At 35.5% G+C, this 23,315-nt stretch overlaps 2 protein-coding genes across 2 annotated transcripts; one reads left to right on the plus strand and one right to left on the minus strand.

The window, feature by feature from the left end:
* Window positions 1–16,938: 16,938 nt before the first annotated feature.
* Window positions 16,939–17,244, plus strand: LOC310919636 (feather beta keratin-like; the record flags this gene model as incomplete). The annotated part of the gene is made up of 1 exon (XM_083879063.1): window positions 16,939–17,244. The coding sequence occupies one exon, from the start codon at window positions 16,939–16,941 to the stop codon at window positions 17,242–17,244; it is 306 nt and encodes a 101-aa protein (XP_083735189.1).
* A 3,192-nt stretch (window positions 17,245–20,436) lies between these two features.
* On the minus strand, window positions 20,437–20,794 carry LOC310919634 (feather keratin 1; the record flags this gene model as incomplete). Its single annotated transcript, XM_083879061.1, has 1 exon — window positions 20,437–20,794. Exon 1 carries the CDS (start codon window positions 20,740–20,742, stop codon window positions 20,437–20,439), a length of 306 nt encoding a protein of 101 aa, XP_083735187.1. The 5' UTR covers window positions 20,743–20,794.
* Between the last annotated feature and the right edge of the window lie 2,521 nt (window positions 20,795–23,315).

Raw genomic sequence — 23,315 nt, forward strand, 5'->3', positions numbered from 1 at the left:
TCAAAACCCGAACCCGACCCGAACCTGCCCCCAAACCCATGGAAGACGGAAAAAAAAAATCAAAAAAATTTCCACGCGGCGTCAAAACCCGATTTCAACCCAAACCTACCCCCGAACCCATGGAAGACCAAGAGGTTGTTGATGTCCAGCAAGGCTGTGGTGGCCACCAGGGTCTGCTGGGGGAACGTGGTCAGCGTGGGGCCGGGGTAGATGACCCAGCAGGGCGGCATGTCCGGCTCGGTGACGTCCACCACCGTGTCGGGGTATTTGATGACGCACGTCTCGTTTCGGGTCACGGCAAAGGGTTCGGGGCAAAGCAGATCCGGAGGGAGGCGGAAGTCGTGGAAGGGAGACATTGGGGTGGGAGCTGGAAAAGAGAAGGGGAAGAAATGGAAAAATGTGATAAAGGTGAGGGTTTGGTGACGGGGTTGTGGGGGTTTAGGGGAAAATTGGGAATGACAACTTGGAATGGTGGGTTGGGAATTCTCATCAGGTGGGAGTTGAATTTGGCAGAGCAGACCTGGAAATCAGTGGGAAAAGAGAGAAAAAATAAAAAAAAATCCCATATTATTGGTGTTAAACAGAAAGGTTTTGGTAATGCAATTATGGGAGTTTATGGCAAGTTAGGAATGATGACTTGGAACTGGGAATGACAATTGGAGTTGGGAATGATGGTTTGGAGTTGGGAATTCCCATCAGGTGGGAGCTGAATCTGGCAGGGCAGACCTGGAAATGAGCGGGAAAAGAGGGAAAAAAATGAAAAAAATACTTTTTATCTGTGTTAAACAGTCAGGTTTTGGTGACGTGGTTGTGGGGGTTTATGGAAAATTGGGAATGGTGGGTTGGGATTGGGAATGGTGGGTTGGGATTGGGAATGATGATTGGAGTTGGGAATTCTCATCAGGTGGGAGTTGAATTTGGCAGGGAAGACCTGGAAATGAGTGGAAAAAAATGAGAAAAATCCTGTATTTTCTGTGTTAAACTGTAAGGATTTGGTAATGTGGTTATGGGGGTTTATGGCAAATTGGGAATGGTGGATTGGGGTTGGGAATTCCCATCAGGTGGGAGTTGAATCTGGCAGGGCAGACCTGGAAATGAGTGGGAAAAGAGGGAAAAATTAGAAAAATCTTATATTATCTGGGTTAAATTGTGAGGGTTTGGTAATGCGGTTGTGGGTGTTTATGGAAAATTGGGAATGGTGAGTTGGAGTTGGGAATTCCCATCAGGTGGGAGTTGAATTTGGCAGGGCAGACCTGGAAATGAGCAGGAAAAGAGGGAAAAATGAGAAAAAATAGTTATTATTTGTATTATTTGTGTTAAACTGCAAGGGTTTGGTAATGCGGTTGTGGGTGTTTATGGAAAATTGGGATTGGTGGGTTGGGATTGGGAATGATAGTTTGGGGTTGGAAATTCTCATCAGGTGGGAGTTGAATTTGGCAGAGAAGACCTGGAAATGAGCAGGAAAAGAGGGAAAAATGAAAAAAAGTCTTATATTATCTGGGTTAAATTGTGAGGGTTTGGTAATGTGGTTGTGGGTGTTTATGGAAAACTGGGAATGGTGGGTTGGGGTTGGGAATTCCCATCAGGTGGGAGTTGAATCTGGCAGGGCAGACCTGGAAATGAGCAGGGAAAGAGGGAAAAATGTGAAAAAAACCCATAAAATTTGTGTTAAACAATCTGATTTTGGTAACGCCATAATGAGCATTTTTGGCAAATTGTGAATTCCAAAGAGCTCCAGTGGGAGTTGAATTTATCCACCTCATTTTTCCAACCAGGAACTTTTTCCCTTCCTGATTGAACTCCCTGGGTTCCAATATAATGATATTTTTCGCTCCATCACCATTCTTAACAACAAAAAAAATCTTTTTATCCCATTTATTTTCTCCCCAAAATTTTCTCTGTGCCCATCCCACTCCTCCTTCCAACGAGAAAAACCACAACTCCCAATTCAATCCCAGATTTTCAATTTGGGTTTTAATCCTCATTTAAATCTCCCCAAAACTCAATCCCAGATTGAATTTTAATCCTCATTTAAATCTCCAAACTCAATCCCAGATTGAATTTTAATCCTCATTTAAATCTCCCAAAACTCAACCCCAGATTGAATTTTAATCCTCATTTAAATCTTCTCAAAACTCAATCCCAGATTGAATTTTAATCTTCATTTAAATCTCCCAATTCAATCCCAGATTGAATTTTAATCCTCATTTAAATCTCCCAACTCAATCCTAATATTTTCATCTCAGGTTTTAATCCTCATTTAAATCTCCAAAACTCAATCCCAGATTGAATTTTAATCCTCATTTGAATCTCCCAACTCAATCCCAATATTTTCATTTTGGGTTTTAATTCTCATTTAAATCTCCCAATTCAATCCCAGATTGAATTTTAATCCTCATTTAAATCTCCCAAACTCAACCACAAATTGAATTTTAATCCTCATTTAAATCTCCCCAAAACTCAATCCCAGATTGAATTTTAATCCTCATTTAAATCTTCTCAAAACTCAATCCCAGATTGAATTTTAATCCTCATTTAAATCTTCTCAAAACTCAATCCCAGATTGAATTTTAATCCTCATTTAAATCTCCCAACTCAATCCCAGATTGAATTTTAATCCTCATTTAAATCTCCCAACTCAATCCCAGATTGAATTTTGGATTTTAATCCTCATTTAAATCTCCCAAAACTCAACCCCAGATTGAATTTTGGATTTTAATCCTCATTTAAATCTCCAAACTCAATCCCAGTATTTTCAACTTGAGTTTTAATCCTCATTTAAATCTCCCCAAAACTCAATCCCAGATTGAATTTTGGATTTTAATCCTCATTTAAATCTCCCCAAAACTCAATCCCAGATTGAATTTTAATCCTCATTTAAATCTCCCAATTCAATCCCAGATTGAATTTTAATCTTCATTTAAATCTTCTCAAAACTCAGTCCCAAATTGAATTTTAATCCTCATTTAAATCCCAAATTTCAGGTTCGTGGCCTCCTCCCACCCGAATTCCAAGTGGAAGCTGCGCCCACATTTTTTTGGGTCTGATATTTCATTTTAATTTAATATTTAAATTAAGATTTAAATTTTATTTTTTATTTTTTTTTCCCCTCTTGGGTATTGTTTAATTATAGATTGAAGGGTTGATTTTAAAATTCATCATTTCATATTCAGAAAACAATAATAATAACAATAATAATAATAATTGGTTTTAAAATTTATTATTTCCTATTCAGATACCAATATTAATAATAATTGATAATAATAATAGATGTATTGATTTTAAAATTCATCATTTCATATTCAGATAACAATATTAATAATAATAATAATAAATTTTAAAATTCATCATTTCATATTCAGATAGAAATATTATTAATAATAATAATAATAATTAATTTTTAAATTCATCATTTCATACTCAGATAGCAATATTAATCATAATTATTAATAATAATAGATTTTAAAATCCATCATTTCATATTCAGATTGCAATATTAATAATAATTATAATTAATAATAATTGATTTTAAAATTCATAATTTCATATTAAGATAGCAGTAATAATAATAATAATAATGATAATAATAATAATAGATTTAAAAATTCAGCATTTCATATTCAGATAGCAATATTAATAATATTAAGAATAATAATAGATTTTAAAATTCAGCATTTCATACTCAGATATCAATATTAATAATATTAATTGTATTAGTTTATTTTAAAATTCATCATATCATATATTAATAATAATAATAATAATATATTTTAAATTTAATAATTTTATATTCGGATAGCAATATTAATATTAATACTATTAATAATAATAATATTATTAATAATAATATATTTTAAAATTCATCATTTTATATTCAGATAGCAATAATAATAATAATAATAATATTAATAATAATAGATTTTGAAATTAATCATTTCATATTCAGATAGCAATATTAATCATAATTAATATTAATAAAAACTGATTTTAAAATTCATAATTTCACATTAAGATAACAGGATTATACCAATATTAATAATAATTAATAACAATAATTAATTTTAAAATTCAGTAATTGATTGGACCCCCATCCTTACCCTGTCATTTCATATTCAGATACCAACATTAATAATAATTAATAATAATAGATTTATTGATTTAAAAATTAATTATTTCATATTTAATAATAATAGATTTTAAAAATCATCATTTCATATTCAGATACCAATATTAATCATAATAATAATAATAAAATTTTAAATTAATAATTTCATATTCAGATAGCAATATTAATCATAATGATAATAGATATAAAATCATAATTTCATATTCAGATAGCAACATTAATCATAATTAATAACAATAATTGATTTTTAAATTCAATAATTGATTGGACCCCCATCCTCGCCCTGTCATTTCATATTCAGATACCAACATTAACAATAATTAATACCAATAATTAATTTTAAAATTCAATAATTGACTTACCCGGCTCAGCCGAGCAGGAGAGAAAAAGAAAAATCAAAGAATTAAATGAGGTTTGTAGGAGAGAAAAAGAAAAATAAAAAGATGAATGAGTTTTGTACGTGGCCAAGGCTTTTATCCCGTCGCGAGCGCCCGGAGGAGGTGACGGTGACACCCCTTGGAATGAAATTTTAATTAATTCCTGATTGCAAAACAGACTTGGCCGCCCTCAGAATGGAACTGGTTTGTGTTTTGCTGCCCTTTTGGTTTTGTTTGTGTTTTTCTTCTGGGTAGGATTTGATTTGTCTTTTTTTTTTTATATATATAAAGGGTTAAAAATAAAAATAGAAATAGAAATAAAAATAAAAAATAAACATAAATATAAATAGAAATAGAAATAGAAATAGAAATAGAAATAGAAATAAAAATAGAAATAATATAAAAAAATAGAAATAAAAATTAAAAATAAAATAAAAAATAAAAATAGAAATAAAAATAAAAATGAAAAAAATAAAAATAATAAAAAATAGAAATAGAAATAGAAATAGAAATAGAAATAAAAATAAAAATGAAATAAAAATAAAAATATAAATAAAAATATAAAAATAGAAATAAAAATAGAAATAAAAATAAAAATAAAAACAAAAAATATAAAAATAAAATAAAAATTATAAAAATAGAAAAAAAATAAAAATAAAAATAAAAATAGAAATAGAAATAGAAATAGAAATAAAAATAAAAATAAAAATTGAAATAGAAATAGAAATAAATAAAAATAAAAATAAAAAATAAAAATAATAAAAAAAATAAAAATAAAAATAAAAAATAATAAAAAAATAAAAATAAAAATAAAAATAAAAATAAAAATAAAAATAAAAGAATAAGATTTTAAAGAGGAAATCAATGACACAAAAAAAAGAAAAAAAATAATAATTTAAAGAAAATAATAATAATGAAAAGAAAAAAAAAGAAAAAATAAAAAGAGAAACCAAAATTCCCACAATAAAGAGATTTCTGAGGGAGCCAGAAGCGTTTTGGGACAACAACCCCCAGATAATTTTATTTATTTACAACATAAAAACACCTTTAATTTAAATCCAATTGGAATAAACGAAACAAAACTCACTTAAATCATTTTTGGCCACTTTTAAAACCAAAATTCCATTTTTATGTTTCACCCCTGATTATCCAAATCTGAATAAATTATTTGAGATCAATAAAAAAATAATTTTGTTCTTTAACTGCCCACAAAAATATTTTTATTTTTTTCCCTCAGGAAATAATTTCTATTTTGGGAGGGGAAATGGAGAGTAAATAATAATTAAAAATAATAATTAAAAATAATAATTAAAAATAAATGGAGGAAGTTGAATTTCCTGGGGCCTGGAATGGAATTTAAATCCTGGGAAATGGGAGAGAAAATTGGGGATTTTTTATCCCTAAAAGTGGGAATGGTCCAAGATTTGATTAATTGAGGTTAATTGATTATTAATTGATTATTAATTGATTAATTGAGGTTAATTAATTGGAAGGATTAATTTAGTTGAAATGTGGTTTGTGAAGGTTTAAAGGGATACTGATGTATTTTTATCGATAAATATTTATTATTATTTATTAATAATTATTACTAATAATTATTAATTTTCAATAATATTTTTATTAATATTTTCTCATTTATTTTTATTTTTTTGTTTTTTATATTCCTATATTTCTATATATTTCTTATATATATTATATATTATATAATATATAATATATATATATTATATATTATATATTATATTTTATATATTATATATTATATTTTATATTTTATATTTCATATTTTATATTTTATATTTTATATTTTATATATTATATATAATTATATTTTATATAATTATATTATATCAAATATATATAACATATTACATATATTATATATACATAAAATAAATATTAAAGATCTATTAAATCTATATATCTAAAAATATATAATATCTAATTTTATATCTAAAAATAATTAATAATAATAAAAAAATAATAATTTAAATATAATAAAATAATATAATATAATAAATAATATAATATAATGTAATATAATGTAATATAATGTAATATAATGTAATATAATATAATATATATAATAAAATAATAATATAATATAATAAATATAATAAAATAAAATAATATAATAAATACAACAAATATAATAAAATAATAATATAATATAATAAATATAATAAAATAATAATATAAAAAAAATTATATCTAAAAATATATAATAAGATATATTTATATATAGATATATATTCATACAAAAATATAATAAAATATATAATATATATAAAATACATATTAAAATCTACGTTAAATATATTAAATATTTATATAAAATATATTGTATATATATATTTTAATTTACATTTTTATTTCTGTATTTCTATATTTTTAGGTAAGTGGGTTTTTTTGTATTTTTATTTTTTTATATTTTATTTCTTTCAAAATCCACACATTAAGCTTTGCCTCTCACCATTTAATCTCCTAACACCACTTTTAATAAACAATAATTAATTTTTGTCTTTAAGAAAATATAAATAAATAAATAAATAAATAAAATATTTTTTTTTCAAAGAAATAAATAAAAAATCTGCCCGAACTCTCCTCAGTTTTTTTGTGTCCCTTTAATTCCTTTTTTCCAACCCTTTTTTCTACAAAATATTTTGGAATTCCTGACGAATTTTATTCCTAAAAATTTTTTATTTTAGGAGTTTTATTTTATTTTATTTTATTTTATTTTTATTTTATTTTATTTTTATTTTATTTTATTTTATTTTATTTTATTTTATTTTTTATTTTTATTTGGGAATTTCATTCTCTCTTCATTTTTAAAAATAAATAATAATAATAATAAACATTTTCCCAAATAAATAAATTTTAAAAAAAATCCTCCTTTATCCTTCCCTCCCAACCAAATTTCCCACCCCCTTTGCCACATTTTAATTCCAATTATTAATTATCCGGATTTAAAAAACAAACGAATTATCAGAAAAAAAATCCCAAAGATTTAAATCCCAACGTCTCCTGCGGATCCGAGCGGGGGAAGGAAAATTCCCCACGAGGCCAAAAATCGAGTGGGAAATGAAGGAGTGGGAGTTCCAACCTTGGAAAGGATTAAGGGAGGAGCCGGGAGCGGGTTTGGAAAAGATTTTGGGTCGTGGCCTGAAATGGCTTTTCCAGTTTGGGGACCTGGAACTCTCCAACAATAAAAAACAAACTTTGATTTGAATAAATTATTCAATTTTAAAAATGTCCTTTTTAGGCATGTTCTCCCAGTGTGTTGTTGGAATGGTTTGGGTGGGAAAGGAGGTTAAAAAAGTCATTTAATTCCAAGAAGAAGAGCCTGGAAGAGCCTTTGGTTTTAATAAATTATTCCATTTTTAAAATGTTTTTTTTTCGTTATTAATCCATTTCTCGTCCTGAAATGGGTTTTTCCAGTTTGGGGCCTGGAACTCTCCAACAATAAAAACAACCTTTGATTTTAATAAATTATTCCATTTTTAAAATGTTCTTTGTCGTCACATTCTCCTCTTGAAATGGATTTTCCAGTTGGGGTCCCGTAACTCTCCACCAGTAAAAACAGTTCTTGATTTTAATAAATTATTCAATTTTTAAATGTTCTTTATTGCCACATTCTCCTCCAGAAATGGATTATCCAGTTTGGGGACCTGGAACTCTCCAACAATAAAAACAGGCCTTGATTTTAATAAATTATTCCATTTTTGAATGTTCTTTATCGTCACGTTCTCCTCTTGAAATGGTTTTTCCAGTTTGGGCTCCATAACTCTCCACCAGTAAAAACAGCCCTTGAAATAAGGGTTTTAATAATAATAATAATAATAAAGCAGGGTTTTAATAAATTATTCTGTTTTTAAAATGTTTTGTGTCGTCACGTTCTCCTCCAGAAATGGATTCTCCAGTTTGGGGACCTGGAACTCTCCAACAATAAAAACAGCCCTTGAAACAGGGGTTTTATTAATAATATTATTAATAATAATAATAATAATAATAATACAGGGTTTTAAGAAATTATTCCATTTTTAAAATGTTTTTTGTCGTCACGTTCTCGTCTTGAAATGGATTCTCCAGTTTGGGGACCTGGAACTCTCCACCAGTAAAAACAGCCCTTGGTTTTAATAAATTATTCCATTTTTAAAATGTTCTTTATAGTCACGTTCTCTTGGTGTGTCGTTGGAATGGTTTGGGTGGGAAAGGAGGTTAAAAAAGTCATTTAATTCCAAGCCCTTGATTTTAATAAATTATTCCATTTTTAAAATGTTTTTTGTCGTCACGTTCTCCTCCTGAAATGGATTCTCCAGTTTGGGGACCTGGAACTCTCCAACAATAAAAACAACCTTTGATTTTAATAAATTATTCAGTTTTTTAAAATGTTTTTTGTCGTCACGTTCTCCTCTTGAAATGGCTTTTCCAGTTTGGGGACCTGGAACTCTCCACCAGTAAAAACAGCCCTTGATTTTAATAAATTATTCCGTTTTTAAGGGTTTATTGTCGTCACATTCTCCTCCTGAAATGGATTCTCCAGTTTGGGGTCCCGTAACTCTCCACCAGTAAAAACAGGCCTTTGATTTGAATAAATTATTCCATTTTAAAATTACTCCATTTTTAAAATGTTCTTTGTCGTCACAAGTAAAAACAGGCCTTGATTTTAATAAATTATTCCATTTTTTTAAAATGTTCTTTGTCGTCACGTTCTCCTCTTGAAATGGATTCTCCAGTTTGGGCTCCGTAACTTTCCACCAATAAAAACAGGCCTTGATTTTAATAAATTATTCCATTTTTAAAATGTTCTTTGTCGTCACGTTCTCCTCTTGAAATTTATTTCAATTTTTCCTTCTCCACCAAGCAATAAATAAATTAAAAAATTCAAAAAGTTGCTTGAGGCTTTCAAAGTTCGATCCATTAATTAAAACCCAAAACTTTATTTACGTCTTTTGAAATCCTAAAGATGCCAATTAAGAAATCTTTAATTAGTGAGGCCTGAAAATTATTCCTGATGAGGTAATTTCATCCTCAGGTCAAAAAATAATTCTATTTTTAATTAAAATTCTGCCTTAAAAATCATTTTTTAGGAAATACTCAGAATAATTTTATTAATGTGGATTTATTTGATTTTTTAATAATAAAAAAGGGGGGAAAACCCAAGAAAATAAATAATAATAATTTTAAAAAAATCAGATTTTTTGGGGGATTTTTTCTTTAATTATTTAAAATATTAAAGAAGAATATTTTTTTTGTGTGTGAGTGTGAGGTGTTAATTAAATTAATTAATAAAATTAATTCCGGGTTAATTTTTTCCTTGTGGATCATCTTGACCCAATTTGTGTTTTCTGCTCCTGTTTTTTATCCCAAAATTCCAGAAAAATTCTCTTTTTTTGGAATGTGAAGCTCAAAATTAAACTGAAAAATCAATTTTTTTTTCTCAAATTATTCCCCTGACAAGCCCCAAATTTTTATTAAATCTTAATCAAAAGTTTATTTTTTTATTTTTTATTTTTATTATTTTTTAATTTTTATTTTTAATTTTTATATTATTTTTTAATTTTTATTTTCTATTTTTTATTATTTATTTATTTATTTACTTTCTATATTTTATTTTTTATTTTTATTTTTTATATTTTATATTTTATTTTTATTTATTTTACTATTTTTAATTTTTTTATTTTTTTATTTTATTTTTTATTTTATTTTTTTTTATTCTTATTTTATTTTTATTTTTTATATTTTATTTTATTTTATTTTATTTTATTTTATTTTATTTTATTTTTATTCCTTTATGAATATAAAATATTCAGCTCTAAACTCCTTCCCCTAAATTTAAAATTAACCATTAAAGATGTTCAAATTTTTGTTTACTCCTTTAATAGAGCATTAAAATTATATATTTATTATTATTTTTTTCTTTTTAAATCCCTGTAAATGACAAGGTGTGATGGGGAGAAGCCCCCAAAGTTCATTTTTTGGGGTCGTTTTACCAAAATGGTTCATTTTTTGGGGGCCATTTTACCAAATGGTTCATTTTTTTGGGGCCATTTTATCAAAATCTTCAATTTCCATCCCATGGGGAAAGTCCTTCAAGCTCTGCCTTTTTCCTACAACCAGATTTCTTGAGTTTGACCAAAATTTCGACCCAGAAGTTCATTTTTTGGGACCATTTTATCAAAATGGTTCATTTTTTGGGGCCATTTTATCAAAATCTTCAATTTTCATCCCATGGGGAAAGTGCCCCGAGCTCTGCCTTTTTCCTACAACCAGATTTCTTGAGTTTGACCAAAATCTCATCCCAAAAATTCATTTTTTGGAGCCATTTTACCAAAATGATTCATTTTTTGGGGCCATTTTATCAAAATCTCATCCCTAAAGTTCATTTTTTGGGGCCGTTTTATCAAAATTTTCAATTTTCATCCCATGGGGAAAGTGCCTTTTGCCTACAGCCAGATTTCCTTCCCGCCTTTGTTTACTCCTTTAATAGAGCATTAAAATTATATATTTATTATTTATTTTTTCTTCTTTAAATCCCTGTAAATGACAAGGTGTGATGGGGAGAAGCCCCAAAGTTCATTTTTTGGGGCCGTTTTATCAAAATCTTCAATTTTCATCCCATGGGGAAAGTGCCCTGAGCTCTGCCCTTTGCCTACAACCAGATTTCTTGAGTTTGACCAAAATTTCGACCCAGAAGTTCATTTTTTGGGACCATTTTACCAAATGGTTCATTTTTTTGGGGCCATTTTATCAAAATCTTCAATTTTCATCCCATGGGGAAATTTCTTTGAGCTCTGCCCTTTGCCTACAGCCAGATTTCCTTCCCACCTTTGTTTACTCCTTTAATAGAGCATTAAAATTATATAAATATATAATTTTTTTCTTCTTTAAATCCCTGTAAATGACAAGGTGTGATGGGGACAGGCCCCGAGGCGGCGGCTCTGATCACGGAACGTCCTCAGTCCCAGGTGCTCATTAAGGTTTTGCACGTCCCCGGTGTCGTTATTGTCGTTGTCATTAATTCCCAACGTTGGATTTGGATTTATTCGCTCGCGGGGTTGAGCAATAAAAGAGCTCAGAGATAAACAGGTCACAGCTCAGAGCTGTCATCACGTCGGTGAGCAGATCTTAATCAGGGCAGGGTTCTTGGCCTCGTGAGGGTTTTGATTATTTTATTAATGTATTAATTTATTAATTTATTATTTTTATTATTTTATTACTTTATTATTTTTTAATTATTTTATTGTTTTATTATTTTTATTATTTTTATTATTTTATTATTTTATTGTTTTATTATTTTATTATTATTACTATTTTATTGTTTTATTATTTTATTATTTTATTATTTTTATTATTTTATTGTTTTATTATTTTATTATTTTTATTATTTTTATTATTTTTATTTTTTTATTATTTCATCATTTCATTATTTTTATTATTTTTATTATTTTTATTATTTCATCATTTCATTATTTTTGTCCGTATTAAAATCGCAGTGATGGAATGTATTAAATCCTGGTAATGGAATGAATTAAATCCTGATAAGAGAGTGAATTAAATCCCAACAGTGTAATGAATTAAATCCCAGTAAAGTATACATTAAATCCCAACAGTGGAATAAATTAAATCCAGATAATAGAATTAATTAAAACCCAATAATAGAATAAATTAAATCCCAACAACGGAATGAATTAAATCCCAATAAGAGAATAAATTAAATCTCAACAGTGTAATGAACTAAATCTCAATAAGAGAGTGAATTCAATCCCAACAGTGTAATGAATTAAATCCCAGTAATGGAATTAATTATATCCCAATAATGGAATAAATTATATCCCAATAATGGAATTAATTCAATCCCAATAATGGAATGAATTAAATCCCAATAATGGAATGATTTAAATCCCAACAGTGCAATAAATTAAATCCCAGTAATGGAATACATGAAATCCAACATCATAATGAATTAAATCCCAATAAGAGAATTAATTCAATCCTGATAATGGAATAAATTAAATCCTGATAATAGAATAAATTAAATCCCAACAGTGGAATTAATTAAATCCCAACAGTGGAATGAATTAAATCCCAATAAGAGAATGGATTAAATCTCAACAGTGCAATGAATTTAATCCCAGTAATGGAATTAATTATATCCCAACAGTGGAATGAATTAAATCCCAATAACAGAATAAATTAAATCCCAACGGTGGAATAAATTAAATCCCAATAATGGAATAAATTAAATCCCTGTAACAGAATAAATTAAATCCCAACAGTGGAATAAATTAAATCCCAATAACAGGATAAATTAAATCCCAATAATGGAATATATTAAATCCCAACAGTGGAATAAATTAAATCCCAACAGAGTAATTAATTAAATCCCAACAGTGGAATAAACTTAATCCCAATAATGGATTAAATTTAACGGAAGGAAGGGGCCTTAAAACTCATCTCACCCTGAGGTCACCCCAAAGCTCCTCTGGGGCTGGAAAAAGAGAAGGAAAAATCCACTCCTGGATAATTTATAGATAATTTATAGATAATTTATAGATAATGTATAGATAATTTACAGATAATTTATAGATAATTAATAGATAATTTATAGATAATTTATAGAAGTTGCTCTGAGGTTCGAGGGGGAATTGTTGCCAAAAAAAGTGTGAAAAGTTGGAAAAATAATAATAATAATAATAATAGTAATAATAATAATAATAATAATATATAATAATATATAATAATATATAATAATATAAAATAAAATACAATAAAATAAAATAAAATAATATAATATAATAATACAATATAATATAATATAATATAATATAATATAATAATAAATAATAATAAAATAAAATAAAATAATAATATATAATATAATATAATAAATATATAATATAATATATAATAATATAATACAATATTATTATTATTATTATTAATAATAATAACAATAATAATATAACCCCTCCCATTTCCCCTCCTCCTTCTGTTTTTCTACCACTAAATTATCCCAGGTAATTTTGAATTTATTCCAGAATCTCCATGGGAGGTTTATTACCCTTCACAAAACGACTTTTTAATGAAAAAATTATTATTTTTGTGTTCCTGACGCTGTTTGTTCGTTGAGTAACCAAATTTCGGGGTGACAAAACCATTCCAAAATGACTTTTTAATGAGAAAATTATTAATTTTGTGTTCCTGACGCTGTTTGCTCGTTGAGTAACCAAATTTTGTGTGACAAATCCATTCCTGGTTTCTCATTTTGTAATATTTTTATTTTTGTGTGTCTCAAGTGTTTAATGAGGGTATTTTTGGGGTTTGGCTTTGAAGTTTTTTTTAATTTTTAAGGAGGTGAAGCTTTAATTGTCCTTCAGGCCTTGAGGGGAAGATCCAGACAGACGCCTTGGAGGTTTCTTTGGAATTAAAAAATTATTTATTTATTTTAAATTTTTTTGTCTTTTTTTGTCTTTTTTTTTTTTTTGATTTAAAAAAAAAATGTCTTTAAAAAAAATTCCCATCGGTTGTATTTATTTTAATTTTTTTTTGTCTTGATTAAAAAAAATTTCTTAAATAAAACAGTTCCCATCAGTTGTATTTATTTTAATTTTTTTTTGTCTCATTTTTTTGGTCTTGATTTAAAAAAATAATTCTTAAATAAAAGATCCCATCGGTTGTATTTATTTTAAATTTTTTTTGTCTTTTTTTTGTCTTGATTTAAAAAAAAAATTCTTAAAAAAAAAGTTCCCATTGGTTGTATTTATTTTAAATTTTTTTTTTTTTTTTGGGGGGCCTTGATTAAAAAAAACAAACCCATTTTTTAAAAAAATTCAGATTTTAGTTATTAAATACCCTTGGAAATTCCACACGAGTTGAAGGTAGTGACACAATAAAATATAAAAAATGGTTTTTGGGATAAAATTCAGATTGTTGACTCCAAATTGTGAAGCTGACTTGGAAAAAAATCCACATTTTTTTAAAAAATTCAAATTTTGGTTATTAAATACACTCAGAGATTCCGCACGAGTTGAAGGTAATGACACAATAAAATATAAACAGTATTTTCTGGAATAAAATGCTGATTTTTGAATTAAAAACTAAAAAAACTGAGCCAGGCAGGATTTGTGACCTAATTAATCCCTCATTTAAAAACCAGAATTTCACCCTCAACGACAAATCTCCAAACCCAGACCTGTGGCACGATCTGAAAAAAACACACGGGGAGGAAAAATTTAAATAACTACAATTAAATTTATGCAAAAAACAATGCAAATCTCTGTGTGAACTTAAACCTCATTTTAATTTAATTTAATTTAATTTAATTTAATTTAATTTAAATTTAATCAAACGACCACGAGACAGACGAGGCAATGACTAAACCCCCAGACAAAGGAGGAAAAACACGTTCCTTTCCGAGGAGGAAACGACCATAAAAACCTAAATTAACCCGAATCGACGACGAGAAGCTTTTTGATCTCTTAATTAATCTCTAATTAAATGACATAAAACGAGGTTCCGGAGCGGAATTGGCGACGCCGCCGGCAAGGAAACGGGGAGGGCACCGAAATCAAAGGTTGGTGAAGGAGGAAAAGGTTGTTTTTCCACGCGGGATGAGCTTGGGAAATAAATCTGGTGAGTAAAGGTGGCCCTGGGGCTGGACAGGGCCGTATAAAACCCGCTCTGGGTGGAGGAATCCTCATCCAGCTCTCCTGATTTCTCCTGCTCGGTGAGACAGGTGAGATGTGAGGGGCTTTGGCTTCCTCTTGGCCTTCTTCTCCTTCTCCTTCTCCTTCTCTTTGTCTTTGTCTTCTTCTTGTCCTTCTCCTCCTTCTCTTTGTCTTCTTCTTGTCCTTCTTGTCCTTCTCTTTGCCTTCCTCTTCTCCTTCTCCTTCTCCTCCTTCACTTTGGCTTCCTCTTGTCCTTCTCCTTCTTTGTCTTCACCTTCTTCTTGTCCTTCTCCTCCTTCACTTTGTCTATTTCTTGTCCTTCTTTTTCTCTTTGTCTTTGCCTTCTTCTTGTCCTTGTCTTCTTCTTCTCCTTCTCCTTCTTCTCTTTGTCTTTATCTTCTTCTTGTATTCCTTCTCCTTCTCCTTGTCTTCCTCTTGTCCTCCTCCTCCTCTTCGTCCTTGCCTTCTTCTTGTTCTTCTCCTTGTCTTTGCCTTCCTCTTGTCCTTCTTCTCCTCCTCTTTGTCTTTTCCTTCTCCTTGTCCTTTTCCTTCTCCTTGTCTTTGACTTCTTGTCCTTCTCCTCCTTCTCCTTATCTTCTCCTTCTCCTTCTCCTTCTCTTCCTTTTCTTTGTCTTTGCCTTCTTGTCCTTCTCCTTCTTCTCTTCATCTTTGCCTTCCTCTTGTCCTTCTCCTCCTTCTCTTTGTCTTTTCCTTCTCCTTGTCCTTTTCCTTCTCCTTGTCTTTGACTTCTTGTCCTTCTCCTCCTTCTCCTTGTCTTCTCCTTCTTCTTCTCCTTCTCTTTGTCTTTGCCTTCTTGTCCTTCTCCTTCTTCTCTTCATCTTTGCCTTCCTCTTGTCCTTCTTCTTTGTCTTTGCCTTCCCCTTGTCCTTCTCCTCCTTCTCCTTGTCTTCACCTTCTTTTTGTCCTTCTCCCTCTTCTCCTTGTCTTTGCCTTCCTCTGGTCCTTCTTCTCTTTGTCTTTGCCTTCCTCTTCTCCTTGTCTTCTCCTTCTCCTTCTCCTTCTTCTTCTCCTTCTCATCTTTGCCTTCCTCTTGTCCGTCTCCTTATTTTCTTTGTCTTTGCCTTCCTCGCCTCCTTCTCCTCTTTGTCATTGCCTTCTCCTTCTTCTCCTTGTCTTCGCCTTCTTCTTGTCCTTCTCCTCCTTCTCTTTGTCTTCCTCTTGTCCTTCTTCTTCTTCACTTCTCCTTCTCCTTCTCCTTCTTTGTCTTTTCCTTCTTATCCTCCTTCTCTTTGTCTCTGACTTCTTGTTCTTCTCTTCCTTCTCTTTGTCTTTGCCTCCTTCTTGTCCTTCTTCTCCTTCTCCTTGTCTTTGCCTTCTTCTTGTCCTTCTCCTCATTCACTTTGCCTTCTCCTTCTCATTCTCGTTCTCCTTCTTTGTCTTTTCCTTCTTCTCCTTCTTCTTCTCTTTGTCATTGCCTTCCTCTTGTCCTTCTCCTTGTCTTTGCCTTCCTCTTCTGGTTCTCCTCCTTCTTTTCATCTTTCCCTTCAGCCCTGTCCTTGCTGCTCTGCAGCTCCTGCCGAGCACTCGGCTCCCAGATCCTGCCCCAACCTCTGCTCAGCGGGTCGAGGTGGGAGAAGCTCTTGGGCTTAGAGCAGGAACCCCATGGCCATGGGGGGTCACCGATCCTTCCTTCCTCCCTCTCCTCTGTCCCTTCTCCCCATTCTGGCTCTGCTCTTCCTCCAGCCCAGGCCGTGGCCTCACGCTCTGCCCCGTGCCTTCCCCAGGTTCTCCTGCAGCCCCAGCCATGTCCTGCTATGACCTGTGCCGGCCCTGCGGCCCCACCCCGCTGGCCAACAGCTGCAACGAGCCCTGTGTCCGGCAGTGCCAGGACTCGCGGGTCATCATTGAGCCGTCCCCCGTGGTGGTCACTCTGCCCGGGCCCATCCTCAGCTCCTTCCCCCAGAACACCGCCGTGGGCTCCTCCACCTCGGCGGCCGTGGGCAGCATCCTGAGCGAGTCCGGGGTCCCCATCAACTCGGGGGGCTTTGGGCTCTCGGGGCTCTCTGGCCTCGGTGGCCGCTACTGCGGCCGGAGGTGCCTGCCCTGCTAGAGCCGGGCCGGACGTGCGGCCGGAGCCTCCCCCAGGAAGGCCCAAGCCAGGGCTGGGCTGAGGCTGGAGCTGCTGACCAGCCTCTCCAGAGCCCCCTCATCAAACCCTCCTGGCCACGAGGGAAGGAGGGAGGGAGGGAGGCAAACGTGGCCGGCTCAGGCTTGTCCTGCTTGTCCTGCTTTCTCCTGCGCCTCCCCAGGCCCTGCTGTGCCCGGGGGCTCAGCCAGGTCCTGCTGCTCCCGCTGTCCCCGAGCCTGGGCCGGGCACACCCGGCTGTGCCACTGCTGCCCAGGGAGCCCAGCCTGGCCCGGGGCCTGCCCACACACCCCCTGCTCTCTTTCTGTCCTCACTCCACTCAATAAAGTTCACTCTGCATCGGAACCAGAGTCTCCTGGAGTTTGTTTGGGTTTGGGATCCCCAGCTGAGGCTGCTCCACCAAATAATCCCAGTTGCTGGGGTTGTTTCACCAAATAATCCCAGTTGCTGGGGTTGGAAGGCACTTGCAGAGGTCCCGTGGCCTCTCCTGGGCTGGGACAACCTTGAGGGAGCTGCTGGAGATGCCAAAGGCTTCCCTGGATCTTCACTCCATCACCTCCCTGGGCCGTGTGTTCTGTCGTTCAGTCAGAAAATGTTTCCTGGGGAACCTGCCCTGCCCCGTGTCCTGCCATGAGACAGAACTCCAGGGAGCTGCCACCCCTCCCTGGTGCCACCACCCCGTCCCTTGTCCTGGCTGAACTCAATAAAGTTCACTCTGCGTTGGGAATGGAGTCTCCTGCAGTTCCTGCCCTGCTGGGATGTGCCCCCGGCTGCTCCATGGGGGGGATTTGATGCTCTGGGGGGGTTTGGGTGGGCAAAGGGCAGGGATGGACCTTCCCCACACCTGGGCAAGGTGAGAACCCTCCAAGGGCCACAGTCCCTGCAGTGCCGTGGGGCAGGGGAGGGAGTGTGGCCTTGTGTGAGTGTGACCAGAGTGACCACGAGGTGCTCTGGGGACACCTGAGCCAGGACAGGGCTTGGGCCAGTCCCGGCTGATGATGAGCCAAGCCCTGACCCGATGGTTTCTGGGCCAGTTTCACCCCCTGCCCAAGGCCAGGCAGGTGTTTTACCACCTCCAACTGCACCTTTCCCTCCCAAAGAGCCCCGAGCTCTTCTCCCCAGCCCTGGATGCAGAGGGAGTCCCAGGGGAGATGGAGGGACCTGTGTCCCAGAGTCAGCCTGGTGTCCCCATTTCTCCTCCTGATTCCTGTGGAGCGTTTCCATGTGCCCTGTGGCACTCACAGGCTGCTCCTCTGCCCCACTTTGGGTTTCAATGTCTGAAATAAAGATCCCACCCAGTTCTCCTGTCTCTTTACCTGCTGTGGAAACTCCTCCCGTCCCCGTGTGAGCCTGGAGGGGACAGTGGCACCAACGAGGGCAAAATGGGCCCAGGGAAGGGAGGGAACAGCCCCAGGACACCCCTGGGAGAACAGGGACACCCCAAAGCTTTGTGGGGACCCTCAGTGGGCAGGGCTGGGCCAGGGAGAAGGGGAGAGGGGCTGGAAATTTCTCTGTTGCATTCAGTGTTTTGCCAACATTGAAAAAAAAAATGGGAAAACCATTGTAGGAATTACCTGCCCAGAATTGCCTCATAAAATTTATTATGAATTTTAATTCACATTATTTTGGTACAGCCAGAAAAACCTGGGAGTTTTGGGAGGGTGCAAAAAGGTCCCATAAATAAATAAATAAATATTTAAAAATAAAATAAAATTGAAAAAAAAAATAAAAGTAAAAATAAAAGTAAAAAATAATAATTAAAAATAAATAAATAAATATCAATCTTGACTACTCGAAGTTCATAATTCCAGAGCAGCAATACATAGAAAACAGGGCCAGTGTTGAAAAAATGACATAAAAGATTAAATCGATTCCTCATATCATCTCAATGAAATTATTTCTTGATTCTTCCAGCAGAACAACAGACAGGATGAGCTGCTCTCATTTTTTTTTTTTATTATGGGAAAACCATTGTAGGAATTGGACCATGAGGCCTCACCTGAGACAGAGCAGTGACCGTGACAGTTTTTCCTCCGTGAAACCTCTGCGTAAACAAGATCTAAAATCCCTCAAGCTCAAAAACCACAATTGTGTTTTTAAATACGTAGGTGGGATAAAAAAAAATTGTGGAAAAAAATCCTAGAAAATGAAATTTATTTGTGAACATGTTCAGTGCTTGTCATCAGTGTAAAAACCAATGAAATTATTTTTATCAGGTGTGTTCTGGTGACTTTTGGGTGCACATTTTTCCTCCATGAAACCTCTGCATAAACAAGATCTAAAATCCCTCATGCTTAAAAACCACAATTGTGCTTTTAAATATGTGGGTGGGATAAAAAAATTGGGAGAAAATAATCCTTGAAAATGAAATTTATTAGTGAACCCGTTCAGTGCTTCTCAAGAGTGTGAAAACCAATGAAATTATTTTTATCAGGTGTGTTGTGGTGACTTTTGGGTGCACGTTTTTCCCCTGTGTAGAAAAGATCTAAAGTCCCTCAAGCTTAAAAATCACAATTGTGCTTTTAAATACGTGGGTGGAATAAAAAAAATGGGAGAAAAAAAATCCTAAAAATGGAAATTTATTTGTGAACTTGTTCAGTACTTCTCAGGAGTGTGAAAACCAATGAAATTATTTTTTCTCAAGTGTGTTGTGGTGACTTCTGGGTGCACTTTTACCCTCTGTGAAACCCTCGTATAGATTTTCCCCACAATTCTGCCCCAAAGGGAAGAAAAACCACAACGAAACTCCGAAATCAGATGCAACATCAGTTTAATGATAAAAAGTCAAGTAGCATTCAGCAAAAAAATAAAAGGAAATATATATATATTTATGAAGGGAAAAGAAGCCAGTGAAAACAATTCCAGCTGAGAGACAACAAGCAAAACTCCAAGACTTCCCTCAATCCCTGAGTCAAACCCTCCGTTGACCAACGGCCACCGCGGAGAGTTTTCGCGTCTCCGCGAAACGCAAAAAAAACAATCACAGAGAGAAGGAAATTGGGGAAAGAAAGACTTTGGGGGCTGGAACGAGCTGGTCCACTGATCCAGGCAGAACCTCCCTCCTGGCCAGGAGGGTTTGAGGGGCTCTGGTCAGCAGCTCCAGCCCCTGGCTTGGGCCTTCCTGGGGGAGGCTCCGGCCGCACGTCTGGCCCGGCTCTAGCAGGGCAGGCACCTCCGGCCGCAGTAGCGGCCACCGAGGCCAGAGAGCCCCGAGAGCCCAAAGCCCCCCGAGTTGATGGGCACTCCCTCCTCGCTCAGGATGCTGCCCACGGCCGCCGAGGTGGAGGAGCCCACGGCGGTGTTCTGGGGGAAGGAGCTGAGGATGGGCCCGGGCAGAGTGACCACCACGGGCGAGGGCTGGATGACCACGCGGGAGTCCTGGCACTGCCGGACACAGGGCTCGTTGCAGCTGTTGGCCAGCGGGGTGGGGCCGCAGGGCCGGCACAGGTCGTAGCAGGACATGGCTGTGGCTGCAGGAGCACCTGGGGACAGCAAGGGCAGGGACAGCGCCCAGGTGAGGTGAGGCGCCCGTGGAGATGCGGCTGGACAGGAGGAAACGCGGCCCGGGGAGAAGGGACGGCCCGGGCTGGGAGGAAGGGAGGGATGGAACAGCCCGGAGCCCAAAGTGTTCCCTGGGGAGAAATCCCAACGTCTCCCAACACCAGGAAAAACCAGTAAAACCAACCCAGTCCCCATTAGAACCAGTAAAGACCAACCCATTCCCCATTAGAAACCAGTAAAACCAACCCAGTCCCCATTAGAACCAGTAAAGACCAACCCATTCCCCAGGAAAAAAACGGTTAAGACCAGCCCAGTCCCCAGGATAAAATGGTAAAAACCAACCCAGTCCCCAGTAAAAACCAGTAAAAACCAACCCAGTCCCCAGTAAAAGCCAACCCAGTCCTCATGAGAAAACAGTAAAAAAACAACCCAGTCCCCATGAGAAAACAGTAAGAACCAACCCACTCCCCATGAGAAAAGGGTAAAAACCAACCCAATCCCCAGTAAAATCCAACCCAGTCCCCATTAGAAAACAGTAAAAAACAACCCCATCCCCAGGAAAAAATGGTAAAAACCAACCCAGTCCCCATGAGAAAACAGTAAAAAAACAACCAAGTCCCCAAGAGAAAACAGTTAAAATCAACCCAGTCCCCATTAGAACCCATAAAAACCGAGTTCCCATTAGAAACCAGTGAATAATAACCCAGTCCCCAGTAAAAACCAGTAAGAACCAACCCTGTCCCCATTAGAAAACAGTAAAAAACCAACCCAGTCCCCAGTACAAACCAACCCAATCCCCATTAGAAACCAGTGAAAACCAGCCCAATCCCCAGTAAAAACCAGTAAAAAAACCAACTCAGTCCTCAGGAAAAACCAAACCAGTCCCCAGGAAAAATCAGTACAAACCAACCCAGTCCCCATTAGAAACCAGTAAAATCCAACCCAGTCCCCAGTAAAAACCAATAAAAACCAACCCAATCCCTATGAGAAAACAGCCCCAAAACCCTGGCGAGAGCAGGATCGAGCAGAAAGGCTCTCAGAGAGCAACGACAGAGAATCAGAAATTTCGTTGAGGTCGGAGTAAAAAGAGAAGGGGAAGAACAAGAGGAAGCCAAAGGCTCTCACAGCTCACCTGTGTCACCTGTGAGGAGCAGGAGGAGGCAGGAGAAGTGGATGAGGAGCTCCTGCTCCTGCTCTGCCTTTTATTCCACCCCACACACCCCCAGGCCCCGACGCCGCTCCCTTTGCTCCGAGAACGTATTTACCAACAAACTCATATTTTATGCAAATCGCCCCCAATTAAAGCCAACTGGAAGGTTGTTTATTTTCCCCCTTGCAACGCTGCCTTTTCATTTCCCCTCCATGCAGGACATGCCCATTCAGCCAAACCGGCTCCTTTCAAGTGTCAGCATTAGAGGCCAGAAGGGTTTTTTTTAGGGTGGTTTTTTTATTTTTATTTTTATATTTTTCAGTTGGTGTTTCAGCCCTCTGGGTGGAGTGGTGCCGTGTTTCCAGGTGATGTCAGCACCTTTTCCTCCTCAGGGCAGCTCTGAGTCTTTGGAGTAATAAATACATAAATAAATGCAGTTTTTTTGTTATTATGAAGCCAGGATTAAAGGGCTGGTTTTTTGGTTTTTGGGGACTGGCCGTAGACGTTGCTTGTCTGTGACTCCGAGGCCTTTCAAGGCCTTTTATTCATCTCAGAGACTGCCTGGCTTGGTTTTGAACTTTCTTTGGGATCTCATTTTGCCTTCAGAAGAAAATTATCTCCGTTTTTTTTTTCTTCTTCTGCCCTTCACCTCTTTCAGCATCGCCTGGGGCTCCCCAATCAGCAGGACAGGACGGCTCCAGGAGGAAGGACGCCGCTTTCCCAACAGCAAATATTACTCAGGGTCATTATCTTGGCAAAAATACTCCCCTTAATGAGAATATTTGACTTCAGGACTCTTCCTTCTTCCATCCCTCACTTATTTTTTTCCTTCTGCCTCTGACCAGACCCTACACAGGTCCCCAAACATTTGGGGACATTTCCAAGCAGGACACAGGGAGCACCTGAGGGGTGGAAAACTCAGCCCTGAGGGAGCAATGAGGACAAGGATGTCCCCAAAAAATGCCCATCAAGGGAAGGATTCCAAGCTCTGAGCTGCATTTTCTGGGACAAGACGCCACTTTCCCAACAGCAAATATTACTCAGGGTCATTAATTTGGCAAAAATATTCCCCTTAATGAGAACATTTGACTTCAGGACTCTTCCTTCTTCCATTCCTCATTTATTTTTTTCCCTCTGTCTCTGACCAGACCCTACACAAGTCCCCAAACATTTGGGGACATTTCCAAGGGAGCACCTGAGGGTTGGCAAACCCAGCCCTGGGGGAGCAGCAGGGACAAGGATGTCCCCAAAAAATGCCCATCAAGGGAAGGATTCCGAGCTCTGAGCTGCATTTTCTGGGACAAGACGCCGCTTTCCCAACAGCAAATATTACTCAGGGTCATTAATTTGGCAAAAATAATCCCCTTAATGAGAATATTTGACC

This window comes from Zosterops lateralis (genome assembly GCF_965231275.1).
Source record: "Zosterops lateralis genome assembly, chromosome: 27".
In the NCBI taxonomy this organism is placed as follows: Eukaryota; Metazoa; Chordata; class Aves; order Passeriformes; family Zosteropidae; genus Zosterops; species Zosterops lateralis.